The sequence below is a fragment of the Uloborus diversus genome, chromosome 3 (assembly GCF_026930045.1).
Source record: "Uloborus diversus isolate 005 chromosome 3, Udiv.v.3.1, whole genome shotgun sequence".
Taxonomy (NCBI): domain Eukaryota; kingdom Metazoa; phylum Arthropoda; class Arachnida; order Araneae; family Uloboridae; genus Uloborus; species Uloborus diversus.
In genome coordinates, this window is record NC_072733.1 from 168,296,027 (window position 1) to 168,314,698 (window position 18,672).

General features: G+C 31.4%; 1 protein-coding gene across 3 annotated transcripts in view; it reads right to left on the reverse strand.

Annotated features, from left to right (window-relative positions):
- Window positions 1–18,672, reverse strand: part of LOC129219266 (protein DEK-like) — a 79,538-nt gene that overhangs the window by 20,121 nt on the left and 40,745 nt on the right. For 2 of the 3 annotated variants that reach the window (XM_054853596.1, XM_054853593.1), the window contains exons 5-7: window positions 12,511–12,605; window positions 5,942–6,081; window positions 5,705–5,865 (exon numbers count right to left, since the gene is read on the reverse strand). In XM_054853596.1, coding sequence (XP_054709571.1) covers window positions 5,705–5,865; window positions 5,942–6,081; window positions 12,511–12,605 — 396 coding nt within the window. The remainder of the gene's footprint in view (window positions 1–5,704; window positions 5,866–5,941; window positions 6,082–12,510; window positions 12,606–18,672) is intronic. The other variant, XM_054853594.1, reaches the window with a different exon arrangement.

Sequence of the window (18,672 nt, forward strand, 5' to 3'; positions counted from 1 at the left end):
CTTCCTAGAATCCTTTAGTGTCAATTTTCAAATTAAAAAAGATCTTCTTGGGGGAGGGGGAGAAACTGTAGCAAAAAAGAAAAAAAAAATGCCGAGTTTCAAGCAAAAAATCAAGCATTAAAAATCGATTGTACAGTGAAACCTGTGTAAGTTGACCACTCGCGGTGCAGTACTTTAGCGGTCAACTTAGACAGGTGGTCAACTTATAAAGGGTGGTACTTTTTTTTTTTTTTTTTTTTGTCATTTCTTGCACCATGTATTCATTTTTTAAAGGAATTCACCCATAATCTTTCTATTCAACTCACTTTCATTGTTTAACATTATTGAAAGTAAAACAATAATTAAAAATACTATTCAAATAATTTTGTTATTTTTTCCTTGTTTTTAACTATATTAGACACTAGTTTTAGAAATTCCATATATGCCAGCTAAATTTTTCGGGCTTTCTCCATTTTCAATTAATTTTAATATTATATACTTTTTATTAATCTCAAGTTCAACTAACTTTCTTTTTGAAGCCTTTTATGTAAAACTTATAGCACAAAGAGCAACAAGTTTGACTCTCCCAGTTCATAAAGTTAAAATAAAAATTTACTATCTCTTAATCCCTTGCACGAGAAACATTTAACTTTACTCATTAGCAAGCGCAGATCAGCGTACCCGCCGTGCGAGGGGCCCGCGTCCTTAAAAGGGCTAATGGCCCTAGAAATTGAGGAAAAAAAACTAGCACTATGACTTATTCACTTTACAAATGGACACTTTTGGCCACTAGGGAGGGGTCCTACATATTTTGTTACAGGGGGGCCCAAAATATATAGATCCGTGCCTGCTCTTTTTAGCACAATTCCTGTGTTGCCCCAACGTATTGCAACTGAAAGAAAAGACTAACTTTTCTACTGACACCTATTTTCATTGAACAGAATACAAAAAGCTATCTCAAGCAGAACAAGAAATGAAAAACAAGCTGAGAATAAGGAGCAGCATAAGCTTTATGCTGCAGTTTAGTTAGTAAAATGCTAGTCTGTCATCAAAGCATCAAAAAAACATTCTTAGAAAGCTATCAAAATAACAATAATTAAATAATAAAATAAAATAATTTGCTGAAAAAAAGTTTAAAAAATAAACCAAGTGGTCAACTTACAAAGGGTGTTTTACAATACTCCAAACCAAATTTGGCATACATTAGTGGTCAAGATAGACAGGTGGTCAAGATAGAGAGGTGGTCAAGTTACAGAGGTTTTCCTTCATTATATGAGATAGGACTAATTCCGTTCCAGACAAAAGTGGTCAACATAGACAGGTGGTCAACTTACAAGGGTGGTCAACTTTACAGGTTTTACTGTATCAGTTTTCAAGCTCTTGAAAATGAAACTTTATTTCAAGTAGCTTTCAAGGTTTTCAAAAGTCAGGGGCGTAGCTACCCCCCCCCCCCCTCCTGAAACATTTGTCTCAAAAAAGGAGGGAAAAAGAAAAAAGAAGAGGAAAGGAAAAAAAAAAAATCAAAACTTTTTTCTGAGTACAGGTCAAAAATTCACTTCGCTCCCCCCCCCCCCCCCCCCCCCAATGCCATTGAAAATCTACTCCATGAATGACCGTCAAGCATAAAGACGCCTCCCTCTACTGCGACATTCTTTTGATCGAGTGAAATTTGACACTTCGCTTTAGAAATGAGATTGATTTGTTACATCCACGTGTATGTAGCCTTCCTTTGTCATAGAATCTCCCAATTGTTAAATTTGTTTAATTTTATGAGCGGCGCAGTGGGAATATTGCATACAGTCGAATCTCAATATATTTCGAATTTCACAGGAAAGAACAAAAAAATCGAGGTAAAGAGGTTTGGAGATACGGGGGCTTTAAGAAACTTTATAGAAATTTGGAATATGATGGTGAAAATTTGAAATTGATACTAAAGACAATATGGGCACTTGATTAAAATTCCTCTGTACTAGTTTTGTTAAGTATTTATTCCTGTATTACATCACTAACTGCTTTATTGCGAGTTTAAGGAATCATTTTGACAGTAAAAGAAACATTAAGCATATCTTTTTCAAGAAAAAGTCTTTTGTTTTTTGGTCCCTGGTTATTTTATTTACTTTTTTTTTTTTTTTTTTATTAATTACTTATTCTCTCAAGGTTAGCAATTGCTGCAAATCTAACTTTGCCAAATTCTACGATTTTCCTTTTTTCATTACTTGAAAAATCTTATACTTTCTTTTCACTCCTATCATTTTGGTTTTCTTAAGAATCACAATTTTAAGAAAGAGAGCAACCAAAGAACAGTACTAATCCAGATAACAGAGCGAAATGGCTTTTAACTCGAATGACGTTTAACCATGAACTTGAAAAGTTCATTTTACATGTCAAACCTGTGAATTTCACCCCTTTACTCTTCTTCCAAGAAAGTGCGTGAACGACTGTCCTTTTGTTAATCTTCCTAGAAAGCCTATTTGTGGAACGCATTTCTCCCTTTTTTCCATTGCCTCTTCAGCTCTTGAAGACAATTCTTCTGATTCTGAGTTGAAGAAAATGTTTTTGTTTGCTGCTTTAAAGATCACTAGGCTTCAAATTCGAAAATGATAGCATAACTGGAATTCGAGACTATCAAGGTTTTTGTTGGTCAAAAGGACCTTTGCTAACCAGAGTATCCATTGCAATCACATTGATTTTTCAGCCAGTATTAACTGCATATTCTTTTAGAAACATACAGTCTGTTTAGAATAGTACATTCTAAGTGAAAGTTGCCGCATAATGAAGCGAGCAAAACCGATAACAAACTATTTTAAACCCAAAGAAAAAAATATAAATGACAAAAAGGATTGCTCTAAAAAGAGAAAGTTAACGCCGTCTGAAGACAGCGTTTAAGAAGAAAGAAAAGCAGCATTAGTCCCATTGGACCCTTCTAAAGGTAATTTTATTTTAATTCAAAAGAAAAACTGCATAGCATTACATGAATAAAATGTTTAAAATGAAATGAATCTAGATTATTTCTGTTAGCTTGGTTTGCATTAAAAAGTAGAAAATAAAAAAGACTTCTGTTTATAACACTCGAACATTGCTGTTGCTCTCTCAAATAGATATTTATGTAAATTCTAAAGCAGCTAATAAAATTAAAACTAAAAACTTGAAAGGAGAACAGATGGTATGCAGCTTTGAGCGAATAACTTTCTACCGTTTATATTTCTTCCCTATTTTTTTTTTATTCAAATTTTTTTAACTGCTTTAGAATTAGCACAAACATAAATAAATAAAAAGCAACATATAAATATAACGATATGAAAAGCAATTTCATTTTTTGCGAAATATAAATCAAGAAGTCTTTTATTTTATTTCATACTTTTAATGCAAGGTTGGGTTTTTTGCCGGCAAAAAGGTATTTTTGCCGGGACCGTGGAAAAAATCATGGCAAAAATGGAAAAAAAACGGCAAAAATGGAAAAAACGGCGAAAACCTAATTGCAAATAAAGTAGCATTATATTGTTAATCAAGAAATTGTGACACTATAATATAAATAATGCACTTTAATATTTTAATTATATATCTCTATGTTACTTCTAATTTATAAGGTGAAAAATAAATATAGAAATGATGGGATTGAAAAACTTAAGATTTTAAATGCTTGCTTAAACAATTTTTTTTCAGAATGAGCCAATTCCTTCATTGCTAAAACAAAGAATTTTTACTTAAGCTTAGTAAAAAAAGATTGAATTCTAACCACACACACACACATATTATATATATATATATATATATATATATATATATATATATATATAAATAATAATAAAAGTGAAAAATATTGAAAAGACCACACCAAGAGCCCATAGATGCGCAACGCAGCAAAACTAAAAAGCCAAGTAAATATAAAATTAAGCAAACAGAATTACAAATATTAAACAAATTATAAATAACAAATGATGATAAAAAGGAAAAATGCAAACAGCTATTAAGTAGGAATAGAAAAAGAGTGAATCCAGAGCTCATCAGCCGTGGAGGATTCATTAATTATGGTCAAAAGACCAAAATTTTCACTATAAACTAGAAGAGAATGCTCTATATTACATGTACTGGAGCTTAAGAATTCTCTTCAGTTTATAGTTAAAATTTTGGTCTTTTGACCATAATTAATGAATCCTCCACGGCTGATGAGCTCTGGATTCACTCTTTTTCTATTCCTACTTAATAGCTGTTTGCATTTTTCCTTTTTATCATCATTTGTTATTTATAATTTGTTTAATATTTGTAATTCTGTTTGCTTAATTATATATATATATATATATATATATATATATTTTTTGAAGTAATCACTTTTTTCTTTATCCCACTTAGATTTTTAAGCTATTTAATTAATAATGGAATATTTACTTGAATATAGAAAAATATTAACTTTTCCTCACTAAAGAAATAATGCATTTACATGCAGTACAGTACCTAAAGATTTCTGTACACTAATCGCAACTCTTCAAATGTGTCCTGCAAGTTCTGCTGCAATAGAGAGATATTTCTCAAATTTTTCTTTTGTATAATCAAAAATACGAAACCGTTTGTCAGTTGCTTTCTCACGAAACTAGTTTATTGCTATGCCATGCTTAAACAAATAGGTTTTGATGAAGATGGCATAGACTATGATGATTTAAGTGATATTTCAATCTAAAGAAATGTGTATTTTTCTTTTTAATTACTTTTATTTTATAGTTTTATCTTGATTAAGTATACTTTATATAGATATTTAGCATTCTGTAAAAAATGCTATAATAAACAAGCTAATTACATTTTCATTGCAAGTTAATTATTTGTCTTAGATGTTACAAACTGAAATTTTATGTTAATGTTTAAAAATTTAGAAGTAAAAATGCTCCATAACTTTAAAAGTAAGTTGAACCTTAAAATTTTTTTTAAACTATAAAAATAATTAAATTAAAATTTTATCAAAATCTTAACGTGCTTTTACTTTTATATAAAAGGAAAAAACTGTCCGTAAGTTGTTAACACAAAATCTATTTTTGCCACTTTGGCAAAAACTGGCAAAAACCCATTTTTGCCGGACGGTAAAAACCATGGTTTTTTCCGCCCCCGGCAAAAACTTGCCAACCCTGTTTTAGTGCAAACCAAGTTTGTAAAAATAGTCTTTATAGTCTGACCACCGATGAGATTGAAAGCTAAACATCTAGTTCACAGGCGGAAATGGAAGTATCCATTAGCTTTCAGGGATGCCAGCTTTTGTAGATGTGTGTTAGCCTCTAAATTAAGCAGTCACATTGAAATGAATGGAACACTCTCATCAGATACCCTTGATTTCCCCCTGATTTGGATAGAATGGTTTTGACAAGACGTTGCTAGAAAATTTCACTTTAAATTAAATGGAGGGAAAGAAAAACAAAATTATCCATAACATTAAAGAAAAAAATCTTAACCTTTGTTTTGTTTGACACAAGTAACGGACTTGGGGCACCCCATTCCAAGCTATGTAAGATTCACCTCCCTCTTATTTTTTTAATACTAAAAAAAGTTTATGCACACACACACACACACACACACACACATATATATATAAAAGTACCCCCTCCCCGAAAGTCGGGTCTAGCTACGCCTCTGTCAAAAGTCTACGAACTATGAAATGATCGGCTTAAATTTACCTACAAAAATCAAGAAACATGTAGTAGGTACACGGTAGATAAGATAAATACAAAAAAAAGATCGTCACCTCATCGTCACTCTTTTCTTCTTCACTGTTTGATTCATTTACACTTTCATTACTTCCATCAATCTTTTCATCATCAACATCATTTGCACTTTCACCCTCATCATCAGATTTCTTTGATTTAACTTTCTTCTGCTTTTTCTTGCCAGAACTACCTCTTGCTGCTGAAAAAAAAAATATTTATTCAGCAAATGAAGTTTAAAGGAAAAAGTTTTTTCTTCAATATAAAAAGTAACATACATTTCTTCTGTGGAACGTTTTTCCCAGAATCTTGAGGAGTCAATAGGAACTCTAAAATTCTTTCAGTAAGACTATCTTTTTGACCACCACGATCAACATCAAGAATTAAACACATGCGTTTCAAGACAGTTGTACTATATCTAAATAAAAAACAAAGGCAAATCAAAGTAGTATAAAGCACATGTAAAAAAAAAATTTTAATATGTTTCACATACATGTTATTTGAGGAAAACGAAAATTAGGCACCATGCATGAACAACTTTCAATGTCATTATATCTTAATTTCTGCAGAATACTGAGCATTTAAAAAAATGTGAATCTTGCATTTAGTACATTAAGCCTAATTGATACTTCAATCACACAGAACATTACTAAAGAACTGAAAAATATAGTTATATGCAAAGTCTCAAAAAAAAAAACCTATTACTAAAAATAAGCTAAAAAGATAAGTAATTATTAAATAAAAACAAAAAACCCCGACTGTGTAAAAACCAAAAAAACTTAAAAGAAAAATGTATAAACCCAGTAGTTTAGAATGTAATAAGTACTATTGAATAACAACACTGTTGAAATAGTTCTATAACCGTACACAGATAAGACAAATCATAAATTCAAAAGCAGACTAGAAGGATCAACAGTCGGGGCCCATTCCTTTCTGATTCAAGGAACCCCGTAAAATTTGAATGGGCCCTGACTGTTAATCCTTCTATTCTGCTTTAGAATTTATGATTTGTCTTAACTGTGTATACGGTTATAAAACTACTTCAAGGGTGTAGTTATTCAGTAGTACTTATTACATTCTAAACTACTGGGCTTATACATTTTTCTTTTTAGTTTTTACGCAGTCGGTTTTTTTTTTAATTTAATAATTTTTTATTTTACTTTTTAGTTAATTTTCATTCACTTAGTTTTTATGATTATAAGACGGTACATTTCGCAACCTTGTCATTTCATTTAGAGAGCTTGTATCGTAAGGTTTATTATTAAATAACTTGCGGTGGTCTAAACTACTGATAATAAGAAACTCTAGGGACCTAACTAGGTTTAAAGCTACATGTGCTTGACCTTCGGCAAAAATGTGCAAACTTAAGTCAACCACAGTACAGCTATATAAACAGTCTGTATAACTCATGATGACGCAAAATCAGAAACGTCCCCCCCCCCTGTCAGTCAAATCTTTCTCGCAAAACTAAAAAAGCCTCTCAAGAAAGTACACGTCGCAAAACTCAATCCTTTGAATCAAGGCAAAAACAAATGCAACACATGTTAGTGATGAAAATCGAATGAGTAGACTTTGTTTTTTGGTGATTGTTGCATAGGTTTATTTTGACGAGGACTGCAAACTGAGTGTCTTGCTTTCGTTATGCATGATATATTTTTCATTATAGTACAGAGTACATATAACGAACACATGAAAAAATTCACCTCACATAGAGGGGAAGTACATTCGGAGCGAGGGTGTCTTGACCCACCAAGCAATCGCTTAGACCACTCGGCCACTGAGACCCCAAATAATAGACTTAGTAAACAAAAAATTCAGACAGTGACAACTACCTGCATTTGTCGCAACATAATCTAAGATTTTTTATTCTACATTGAAAAAAGAAAAACAGCTACTGACTGTATTTATTTCTTTTAAGATATCACATATTATACAGGGTGTTCCGCTTTAACCTGCAAAAACATCTATTTTCGCAACCGTTAGTCCTGGATGCATACTTCCAAACGCAAAAATGGTCAAAACCAGATGCAGAGTTAAGGTATTGAAAGTATGAAGCAAAAATAAAAATGAGTTAAAAAATACAAAATTTAACTTTTTATATGGGTCCTAGGTTACCTTACTTTTTTAGGGAAATAATCTCCAATGAAAGATATAACTAACACAAAACATTTGATATTTGGGTGACCAAAACTGAAAGAGATATTCAAGTTCAAAGTTTTAAGGGACCATATAGAAGATGAGATTAGAACTTATCGCCCTTTTCGAAGAACTGCAGGTTGTCCAAGTAAAAAAACGAAGTATTTATATTTTTCATTTGTATTCAAAAAAAAAAAAAATAATAATAAATAAATGTTATGCCGTGATACGCAAAAACACAAAACCTTAATCAATTATATACCACTCCTATGCACAAATATAATTTTAAACCCTTGTTAACTGCTATATTTACCCTCAAAAGGTGTATTTGACGGCAAGTGTAAAGTGGTGTAAGTCGCAAAACGCTGCGTTTTATTATCTCAGTGAATATTGTTCATACTAATGTCAAACTTTTTGTATTGTAATTATTTTTCAATGGAGATTTTTCCTCTGAACATGAGTTAGAGAACCTGAAGCCCATATAAAAAATTTAATTTGTATTTTTTGACTCATTTTTATTTTTTCTTCAAACTTTCAATATCTTAACTCTGAATCTGATTTTGAGCATTTTTGCAATTGGAAGTATGCATCTAGGACTAACGCTTGCGAAAATAGAGGTATTGCAGGTTAAAACGGAACACCCTGTATACACACTAACACAAATGCATATTGTTCCTAAAATGCAGGGAGAGACGCAATTGACTGCAAAGGCCCTAAATTTTCATATATCACAGTGATGAGAGTGGTCAGAGAGCAAAAAGAAGGAAATCAGGAAAAAAAAAGCGCCTTTTTAAAATCAAGCAGAAAAGAGATGAGATCAAAATTGCTCCGAGTCTGGGACTCCAGGGGCTATTCCAAAATTCAACAAAACTGGCCAATTTACAATTTACCAGTTTCAAAGGCAATATGAAATTTTTTCCCTGTTAATTATGTTTTAAATAATTGCGTAGCAATTAATACAATACATAGCACATACTGTGCTTAAAGAATAGTTTTTATTTTTCAAATTTCATTTATAAAAAAAGATCAGAAAAATGGGGATAACTTGAAAATTATTTGTATATTAAAGTATTACTTTAGTTTTTTTAACTTACATTATTTGGAGTGAGAGGCAAATTGAAGGAAAAGAACTAAAATCTTTTATCTTCGAGATATTTAAACTATGGTTTCGTTATTATTGCTTTTACTAACTTTATTGTTACTAACATCCTATTTTGTACAAATTTGCTGTATTACACCATTTTTGCAAGTTTGTTTATTTTTATATAAATTCAGCAACTTCCAACCCCTGAGTTCTCAAATAAAGAGTTGAGGGAGCCAGAGTTCAATCTTGGCTGAATCACTCCATTATATTAATTTTTCATATTTTTGAGAGAAAAATATATTTTTTAACTAAAGACATTTGAATTTAAGGTATTGAAAATGAGAACGTAAATTTTAGAAAAAGGAGTGTGAGTTAGAGCAGAGTGATAAGTTTTCCATATGTGGTAAAACATACTTTTCACAGAGAGAATTTAAAAAAAAAAAATAATAATAATAATAATAATAAATAAATAAAAACAACTGATTATCCTTTTTCCTTGTATTGGAACTCCAAATTTGGTTTAAAAACTTCACAATACTATTTTCAGCAAGTTACCACCCTATAGCCGGGCTAAGGCAGAAATAAGTAAAATACACCCGACTGATCTGGCGGTGTATTTCATGTATTTCATAATACTATTTCAGGATCAAAAGAACAACTTGAAGTTGCTTCATTTAATCATTAAATTCCTAAATATTTTAGAGGCTGTAAAGCCTGAACCATTAGAGAATCCCCATAAATATTTGGAATGCTTTCTTGAATATATAAACAAAAGTAACCATGCCAAGTTTCAATACAATCCGAGACTTGGAGTTGGAACACATTTTTTTGACTGACTTAGCATTTTGTTCTAAAATAAATTTAAGAGATAAAAATAGTATTGAAATAATACACACAATAAGCAGATACAAAGTAGCACATGGTGAAAAGAATCCAACATTAAACATGGTTGAAATATTTGCAGGATGGAAAAAGATTGAAATCTCAAACAAGGCATGCAATTTTCGGCAAAACACGTGTTTGACATTGTTGGCATGTTTCCTAAACATACGTTTTCGGCACCTCATGCGGAGGATGAAGATTTGAGGGGGGAAAATAGAAAAAATAAGAAAACAGGGACCGAACTTCATTTAGTTTTCAAAAAACTAAGACATTTTCAGAAAAGTAAGGATTCTTTAGGGACCTTTTTGCTTGGTAAAATTAAGGGTTTCTTAAAGATTTTTTAAGGAAGTACAAACCCTGTAGTAGTCCTGCTAAGCGCAGCTATGCTGCATGATTAAAAAAAAAATCATAAAAGCTTACCTAAGGATTGATATTTAAAAGTGTAACTCAAAATGTTATAAAGCTCACTTACAGTCATTTGCTTCTCCCTGCCTCATATATTGTTCTTCAAAAGGATATCAACAATGTTTCTTCAAATTTTTCTTTTCCTTTTCAGATGGGATTTCATGGCTAATATCACTTTGATAGTTAATTTCAGAGATCAAATAGTGAAATTTTTTAGTTTCAAACTCAAAGAAATTAGGTGGTCTTTCCTTTTTGCCACAGTACATTTATTATGTTTTCTTCGCATACACTTTTAAGTTTCACTTTTCGAGCTGAATTCTTTGATGCCAAAAAGTGTATGCATTTCATTAAAAATAATCCTTTAAAATGGAAATGAACAATTTTTTTTTTACTTAAAAAATTACAAACGTATGTGATTCCTTAACCAAAACATTTCATCATTACACTTTAAAATTATTACTTTTTGATGAAATATATGAACCCTTACGTGCCGGACAAAGTGTATGCTTTTTCGTGGAATGCCCTGTGGTTAAAATAGCACCACTAGTATTAATACCCTCTGGAAAATCTCATACAACTTTTTCCAAAGCTACATTAAAAAGACATGCCAATGCATTGCTTCACCTAACTCCATTGCAGACCTGAAAGAGAGTAGATGTTTCATCCTGAGTTTGCACCACAGATATGGTTTTTGTAAGAAGAGTGAGCCTTACAAGCCTCATTAACTTTGCTGAAACTTTGAATTTAGACAGACCTTTTTGTAGCCGAGTTCGATCAATGCTATCATAGACTGCTACAAAATCTACAAACAAATGACCAGTTTCAATCCCATATTCATTACATTTTCTCAATGTTTCTCTCAAAGTAAATATTAAGTAAAGCAAGCACAGCAGGGTGTCTACTCAAAAAACTCAGATTTTCCCAGATTTTCCATACCCCAAATAAAATTTTTCCAGGTGCTTTTTTAAAGGTTAGTTTAGTTACTTTCGCTATTTTTTTAATTGTTGGCTGTGCTCATGGGAGTTTATACAGATTATGTTTATCTCCCTCTTTAATGTAAATTTTTAACTATTACATCCATCAATCCATAAAACAGTTTTTCAGGTGGGAAGCTTTGCTAATTGCTTCATTAAAATATTAAACATCAAATACATCTCTTCATACAGGAAAGGGATCATTGGTTTACCAGCCTAGAACTTTATTAAAACACCTTGCAATTATGATGCAACAGAAATAAAGAAAATCAACCTTGCTTCCAAACGTCAAAATCATGAACAATAAGGTATTAAGAAAAGAAAAACAAAATAATGTAAAAATTCTTGTAAATTTAAGGAGGTGAGAGTGGTTAGAAAGGAAAAACGAGGCACGTATAAGGTAAAACACCTTCCAACATTAAAATGATTAAAATATTTGCAGTGAAATCTCAAACAAGGCACGCAATTTTCAGCGAAGCACGGGTTTGACGTCGTTAGCATGCTTTCCAAACATACGTTTTTGGGGGATAACGCAAGGATGAAGATTCTAGGAGGGAAAATAGAATGAATAAGAAAATGGAGACTGAAAATTAAGAAAAATCAGAATCTTTTTTATTTTTAAAATAAAGGGGAGCACTGTGAGGCCTGAAAGAGGCAAAATGAGGAAAGGTTAAAAACCAACAGAAAAAGACACTGACTCCATGCAAGAAAATCTTCGCTCTTTCGGGGCATTTTTCGTTGTGAAAAAAAAAAACGTTCATTTTTCGATTGCAGTTTTTAAGTGCCAGCGTCGGTTTAGATAAAAATTTACAATTTTTTTCGTGAAATCACAATAAAAACGAAGACTAGATCTCATAGTACTTAATTCCTTGGGAAAAAAATGGAAAAAAAAAAATTTGGAGGACAAAATTTGAAAACTCCCTGACTTTTCCCTGACATTTTTGACAATGTCATTTTCCCTGACAATTCCCGGTTTTCCCGGAGCGTACGAACCCTGTCATCCTTGCCTGAAGAAAGGTACAATTACATGACTCAAAATTTAAATTTAGAGTTCTTTTAATTTTTGTAAATACCAAAAATTCAGTCAGTTATTAATAGGCATAATCATCCTGTTTCGTAGATTTTCTAGAGAAAACTTTTGTATAAGAATGAGCATCAAAGGACTTCTGTGCCAAATTTGGCACTGAGTCCTATATCCCTGCAAACAGCACAAATGAGAAGTTGAAAGCAAATGACACTGCCATGTATTAATGCTTATTAGAGCAATTATACAAATTATTCATCAAAAAATTATAGGGAAAAAAAATGTAAAAAAATTTATATCAAATCAATGCAATAGAGACTTAGTTATGCAAATCTCACTTACTTATTAAGCATCAATAATTTCTTTTTGTATTCATCACTGTCTTTATCAAAAGGAAATCCAGAAAATTTTCTGATATTCCTTTTCACAGATTTTTCCTGTGGGATAAAAGCATCATACGGTAAATTTACATAGATCTTTATTATTAAATCATAAACTAAAAACTGTTAGTATATTTCTTTTAAAGACATAGATCTATTTATTTAAACAATAGAACAGTTAACATTTTAAAAATTAAACAGTTTACAGTACATAAACTACAACGCAGGGTTTAAACTGGGTTCAAAAATTCTTTAGCATAAAAGCTAAAATTGAGGGGAAAATGTCAGCAAAATGCTAAAATGCTACAAATTCTCATATATTTATATATGCATAAGTGTGTTTCATCTCCAGTTGAAAATAAAATTCATATTTCATCTGTGACATCTTTGAAGAAATAAGTACAACAGCTATTTTTTTAAAACATAAAATAAAGAAAGAAAACACGATTGGTGTTTAGAACGTTGCAGTCTCCTCCTCCTAATAAAGCAGTTATTGGGGGGACATAATGCTAGATAAGACTAATAGTTATTGAACTTAATTATAGTTTAAACATCTTAGCTAAGATTTAAAAAGATTAAGTTGATTATCGCCATACATGCTTCCTCTTTAGGATCATAGATTTCTTCTTTTTTTTTTTTTTTTTAATTAATTTATTTTTTATCTGAGCAAAAAATCGAAAATGCATTGCTTTATTTTCGCAATTCAGAAGGTGTTTTTGCATTATGCGAAAAATGCGACCGTAGCGGAAACCCTGCTACAACGTTAAAGCCACATTCACTAATACCACATTTGTATTCACATGAGTTTGAAAAGATTTTATTTTTACATGCATTAAGGTTGGTAGGTTTTTGTAGGTGAAGTGCCACGTTAAAAAAGTTTCTTGTCTAGAATTGTCTGAAACCTGCATGTGTATTAAGATTATTTATTAAGAAAAAAGTAATTACTATTAATGAAAGCTAATCCCATTTAAACTATTATATGCACATAAAGTGCATATAATAATTGCATTACATACAATTTATCATGTAATAACATCTTAGTTATTTTATTATGATAGAAAATCAAAGTTAACTATTGCAAACCATAATATGAACATTCAAGTATATTTAGAACAAGGGTAATTTTTTTTAAACTAAATCAGGAATTTTGCAAGTTAGTGCTAAGGTAAATAAAGAGGCACTTGTGAACACAACATCAAGGGGCACATATGAATAGTTCCCATATCCTCTCCCTAATATTATATATCAGTGTAGAATATTATAAGTGCTAAAAATACTGAATATTTATAACTACTATTTTTTCAATATTAGAATTTATTGCCAATTAGTTATTATTATTAAATATGTATTTATTTATTCATTAAATTTTTCCATTACTAAGCAGTAGATAACAGTAGTATTATATAACAGTCCTGAAGTATTATATAACAGATAGTCATATAATACTTCAGGAAATCAAAAGACAAAAAAATATTTTCTTTTAATTAAATCATAAAAATCATTTTAACTTTTATTTTTACCTTATTTCAAAAAAAATATCATACACTGCATGTAACTTAAAAACAATACATAATTAGAATAATCTTTACATATCAAAAATATTCTTCGTACTATGCAGATTTATCATTTTTTTCGTGTCTATCCAGTGCCTACAGAACAGGCTACAAGATTCTAGCATTTTGCAGTGAGCAGAATTTTTCTTTAAGACTCAATTACAGTACAATTTATACTGACACAATGTAGGTTAGAAACCCTTCAATGTAATTGACATATTCATATATGTTTCATACTAAAGAGTTTTTCTTTGAACTATGATGCTTGTAACACATTTTCTAATGGTGTTCATATGTGCCCCTGGCCTGTTCACATGTGCCCCCTCTATAGGGGCACATGTACGTAGACCAACTGAACAAATTTTTTAAAGAATAACATAAAGTAAAGAAAGAAAGTAAAGAATCTGAAAATTTTCCATGACAGAAAGAAAAGACTATTTAATCAAGGAGAAGTTTGTGTGCTGAAAAAATGAAAATATTTTTGGAAAAATGAAGAAAGGAAAAAATTGTTCACATGTGCCCCCTTCCCCCTACTTTCTTCACACCATTTACCTAAAAATTTGCTTCTGAAAATTGTACCTTTATGTTTACATAAAACATTACAGGATTTACTTGGGGGGGGGGGAGGAGCACCACCATACAATATGAACCCCAGGTGTCATTCGTGGTATGAACAAATTAAATAAGCAAAATACTAAAACTTCCTTGAATTAACTCATTCATTTACATTATGCAACAAAAAAGATTTTGTCTGCATTTTAGCTTTGAATTGTTTTTTTTTTTCTACTAAATTTGGGTTGAGAAACACAATTTAATAGATTTTTTTTAAAATTAGCTCTTGTTTTTAAGATACACAAGAGCACACTGGAGAAAGATGCACAGCAACCACACAATGATTTGAAGGTAAGGTTTAAAAAGGAGAAGAAACATGAGCAATAAATGTAATTAAATAGGTCCTGTTTTATTAAACAATGTCAATTTTTCAAAAAGCAGTGTCTGCTTTTAGCCAATACTGCTTCATTTTTGATTGTGTTTTATTTGTCAAAGAAGGACCATCTCATGTAATACATGTAGTTCAGTAGCATTTGGAGAGCATTAATTCAGCCCAATGACCCTGATATCTGTGGTCCATTGCACAGATATCTTAGTGAAACCTTTCCTCATCATTCTTAACTTCAGTTTTTAAGCAAAATATCCTGGAGTAAGTGAACAAAATAGTTTCATACACGTCTTTCATCAATGGTCACAGTACTTCCGTAGAGATTTTTTGACCAACTGTTTTTAGGTCTCATCTTCTCTACTGCTTAGAAATACTTGTAATTCACCCTTAACAGCTTCCTAAAGGTTTTTTCAAAAACAGTGATCTTCATAATTGCGCGCTTATTTGAAGGGTCCTTAAAAATTCTCGCCTCAACCTTAGTTTTAATATTTCTTGGAAATTTCCCTCTAAGGTATTAGAAAACCATCTTCGTTCACAGCTTTCAGAGTACTTACTAGAGGCTAATTTTGGGCAGTAAAATTTCCTGAAGTCCATTGCCAGGGACCGCGCTAAGCATTCACCAATGCGCCAAATGCGATAAAACCGTAAATTCGGCGAAAAAAAAAATTCGAATTTGGCGAATTTATTGGCGAACAGAAAATTTTCTAAAATATACACAGAAGAGAAAAAATCTCCCTTCAGATGTCAATCTAGATAAAAAATTAGGTCCGTTCACAAAATTCGGACCCTTTGACTAAGACTTTTGAAATTTGGCTAACACTTTAAAAATTTGGCTAATTTACTGGCGAACATTTCGAAATCCTTAGCGCGATCCCTGCATTGCAGTTTTATGTAATGAGATTTTCTATTCCAAACAGGGGTCAAAGTCAAAAAGACAGTCAGTTCCATGGTTGGTGCTTCTATCATCCAGGAAAAAAAAGAACATTAGTGAGATTTACTACCCTAGTTGGCTCTGTATCTTGAAAACTAGAGCTAATCTCAACATTTTATGGTGATTATCGTGTTTAGCCAGGCAAAATAATTCGGAAATAGCTGAGCCAGATGCATTCTTGATGTTGATTAGAGCTATTTACAATTAGAGGATAAGAATCAACAATTTATTACTTTTTCACTCTTATCTTGTTCTATGATTTAATTTTTTTTTTCTTTTGGAAGATAACAATCCGTCAAAAGACTGAAAACTTTTAACCCTGAGAGCAATAGAACTAATAAATGAAAAAAAGAGAAAAAGGAAAGAAAAAATAAACAGAAAAATTAGCCCTTTTCACCCACTAAAGCATATTATGGATCTCCATTGTCCGTGAGACAGACTATCTGCGATCTTTCACCTTTCTAAGTGAATAATAAAAAAAATAAAAAAATTTAAAACTGAATATAGCTTAATGCACCATTGGTAACTGAACAAGAACAAAATCTATTTTGAAACAATTTTGCTTCATTCTTTAATCTCCCTTACAATGACATCATACATTCCAAGATCACCACAATTTGACCTGTTGAAACCTGATATTTTAAACTACACTTCTTACCCAAGTAAACGAATTATCAGACCAGTTTTTTCTCTTAAAGAATTCTGTTTCTTTACACTTTGGAGTAACCTAGCAAGATATGTTTCAGTTTCTGTTTCACTTGTTCAGACTTTTAGTTTTAACTTTTTTTTTTCTATACTCTTATTGTTTTTAGCTATAGTTAAATATATGAGAGTGTTATTGATTGTTTAAAGCTATAGCATACATCTATCTTTTACACATTTTGCAGATTACTTGTGACATGACAGGTAAACTTACACTTCAAAAATAATTTTAAAAGAAATAAGAAAAATTTTTGCTCAGCAAATCATGCAAGTAAAATATTTTTATTGGGACAATAAATTTTAAACTGTTTAATTTTTACATTCATAAAAATGTAAGGAAAAGTAACTCCAAATTCACATGTGATGGTGGAACCAGATTGAAACCTTTTTTTAAAAAAACCTTTGAGTGCTATTAACGTTGCATTGATTTGTTCCGGTAAAATAGTTTTAAGTACTATTTTCCGTTTGTTTGCTTATGCACTAGGGTGGTCACAAGGTATATGGGGGAAAAAAGTTTCATCTAATCTTTTGCAGCACCCCCCTAAAATGTGACACTAGCTTAGAAAATGTGATTTGCAAAGTTTTAGCTCAATCGTATAATATTAACATATGCCGCAAAGAGGGTAAAGTTAAGAAAAAAAAAATTAGGCAAAAAATCATCGTTTTTCAACAATAAAATTAAAACTATTCACCCGAAAGTCCTGGTTCTTGTCTCATTTTATAGCAAATTTTATACTCTTTAGGTCTACCCTCATTCAAATTTTGGCAAAAAATGATGGAGTATATTTTGGAATTTTTGAAAGGATCCTCAAAATTGCACAAAAAGAATAAATTATCAAAATATACATTCTATTACTTCTTTCAGTATATTCATTTCAATCTACGTATAATGCAAAGTTTTCAATGAAAATCAGCAATAATATCAGGAGTATATACTACAGATATGTTTTTAAAACTCAGAAGAAACAGCTTATTTGTAAAACTCCTGAAATTAGCTGTATAAACCTAAATATGGAATGTTGCTTCCCTCCTCGGAGGTCAATAACTTAAAAACACAATACTTAAAAATCTCTTCCTTGAAAGGGCTTTCGATCGATCCCCTAGGGAAGAATATGGTTCCCGAGAAAGAGAGTTATGTTCGCTACCCAAAAAAAAAGCCATAAAATGACCGCAGTGTCCTGTAATCTGGTAAAGGGATCTTGTAATCAGAAGTGAAAATGGAGAAGATTTTTTGTGTGATCTTTAATTGTGACCCCATAACAAAATACCCGATCGTCATATACTTCGTGGGAGGGCTGAAAATCCGTCGAGACACCTCAAAACATTTGCTAAATGTTGTACTTTTAGTTAGTATTTGCTTTGCAAGTCTTCAAGCATCAAAATTTGTAAATTACTTTTCTCTCGAGATTTAATGGAGAATGGCTCTATCTTCGAGTTCCAAAGCAACAACGAGCATGAATTTGAGACAAAAAGACGACACTTTTTTAATCGGTCGCATGTCTCATCAAATCACAGGTTCCAAGTTACCTTCAAATATCCAAGTCTTGCGCAGCTTATTTTATAACTTGTGTCAAGTAAAACTGAGCCTCAGAGATGCTTCAAGTCTTACAATAAAGGAAGTTCTTATTTTTTGGAAGAAAGCCAAGATACCAAGCAAACAATTGAAAAACTGTGTTACAAAGCTAGAAAAACTGTATGAGTGGAGAAAACAGCAAAAGAGCTGCGAGATCCAAAAACGCCATTCATATTCAAAAAGTTTGCTTTTGAGTCAACATTTGATGACCTATTTGACATTGCTCATCAGAATGCACTAAATAACATTGCTGAAGAAAACAGGCAGTTTTTGATGCTACAAGGAAAGAAAGGACATCCTGGTTGCATGGGAGGCGTTGACATGAAATTTTAAATTAGAACAGCTACAGCAGAGCCATTAGATCACGACCCTTAAAATTTAATTTTAAGTAGAAGTGTTACCCGACTTCGTAGACAGCAATTTCG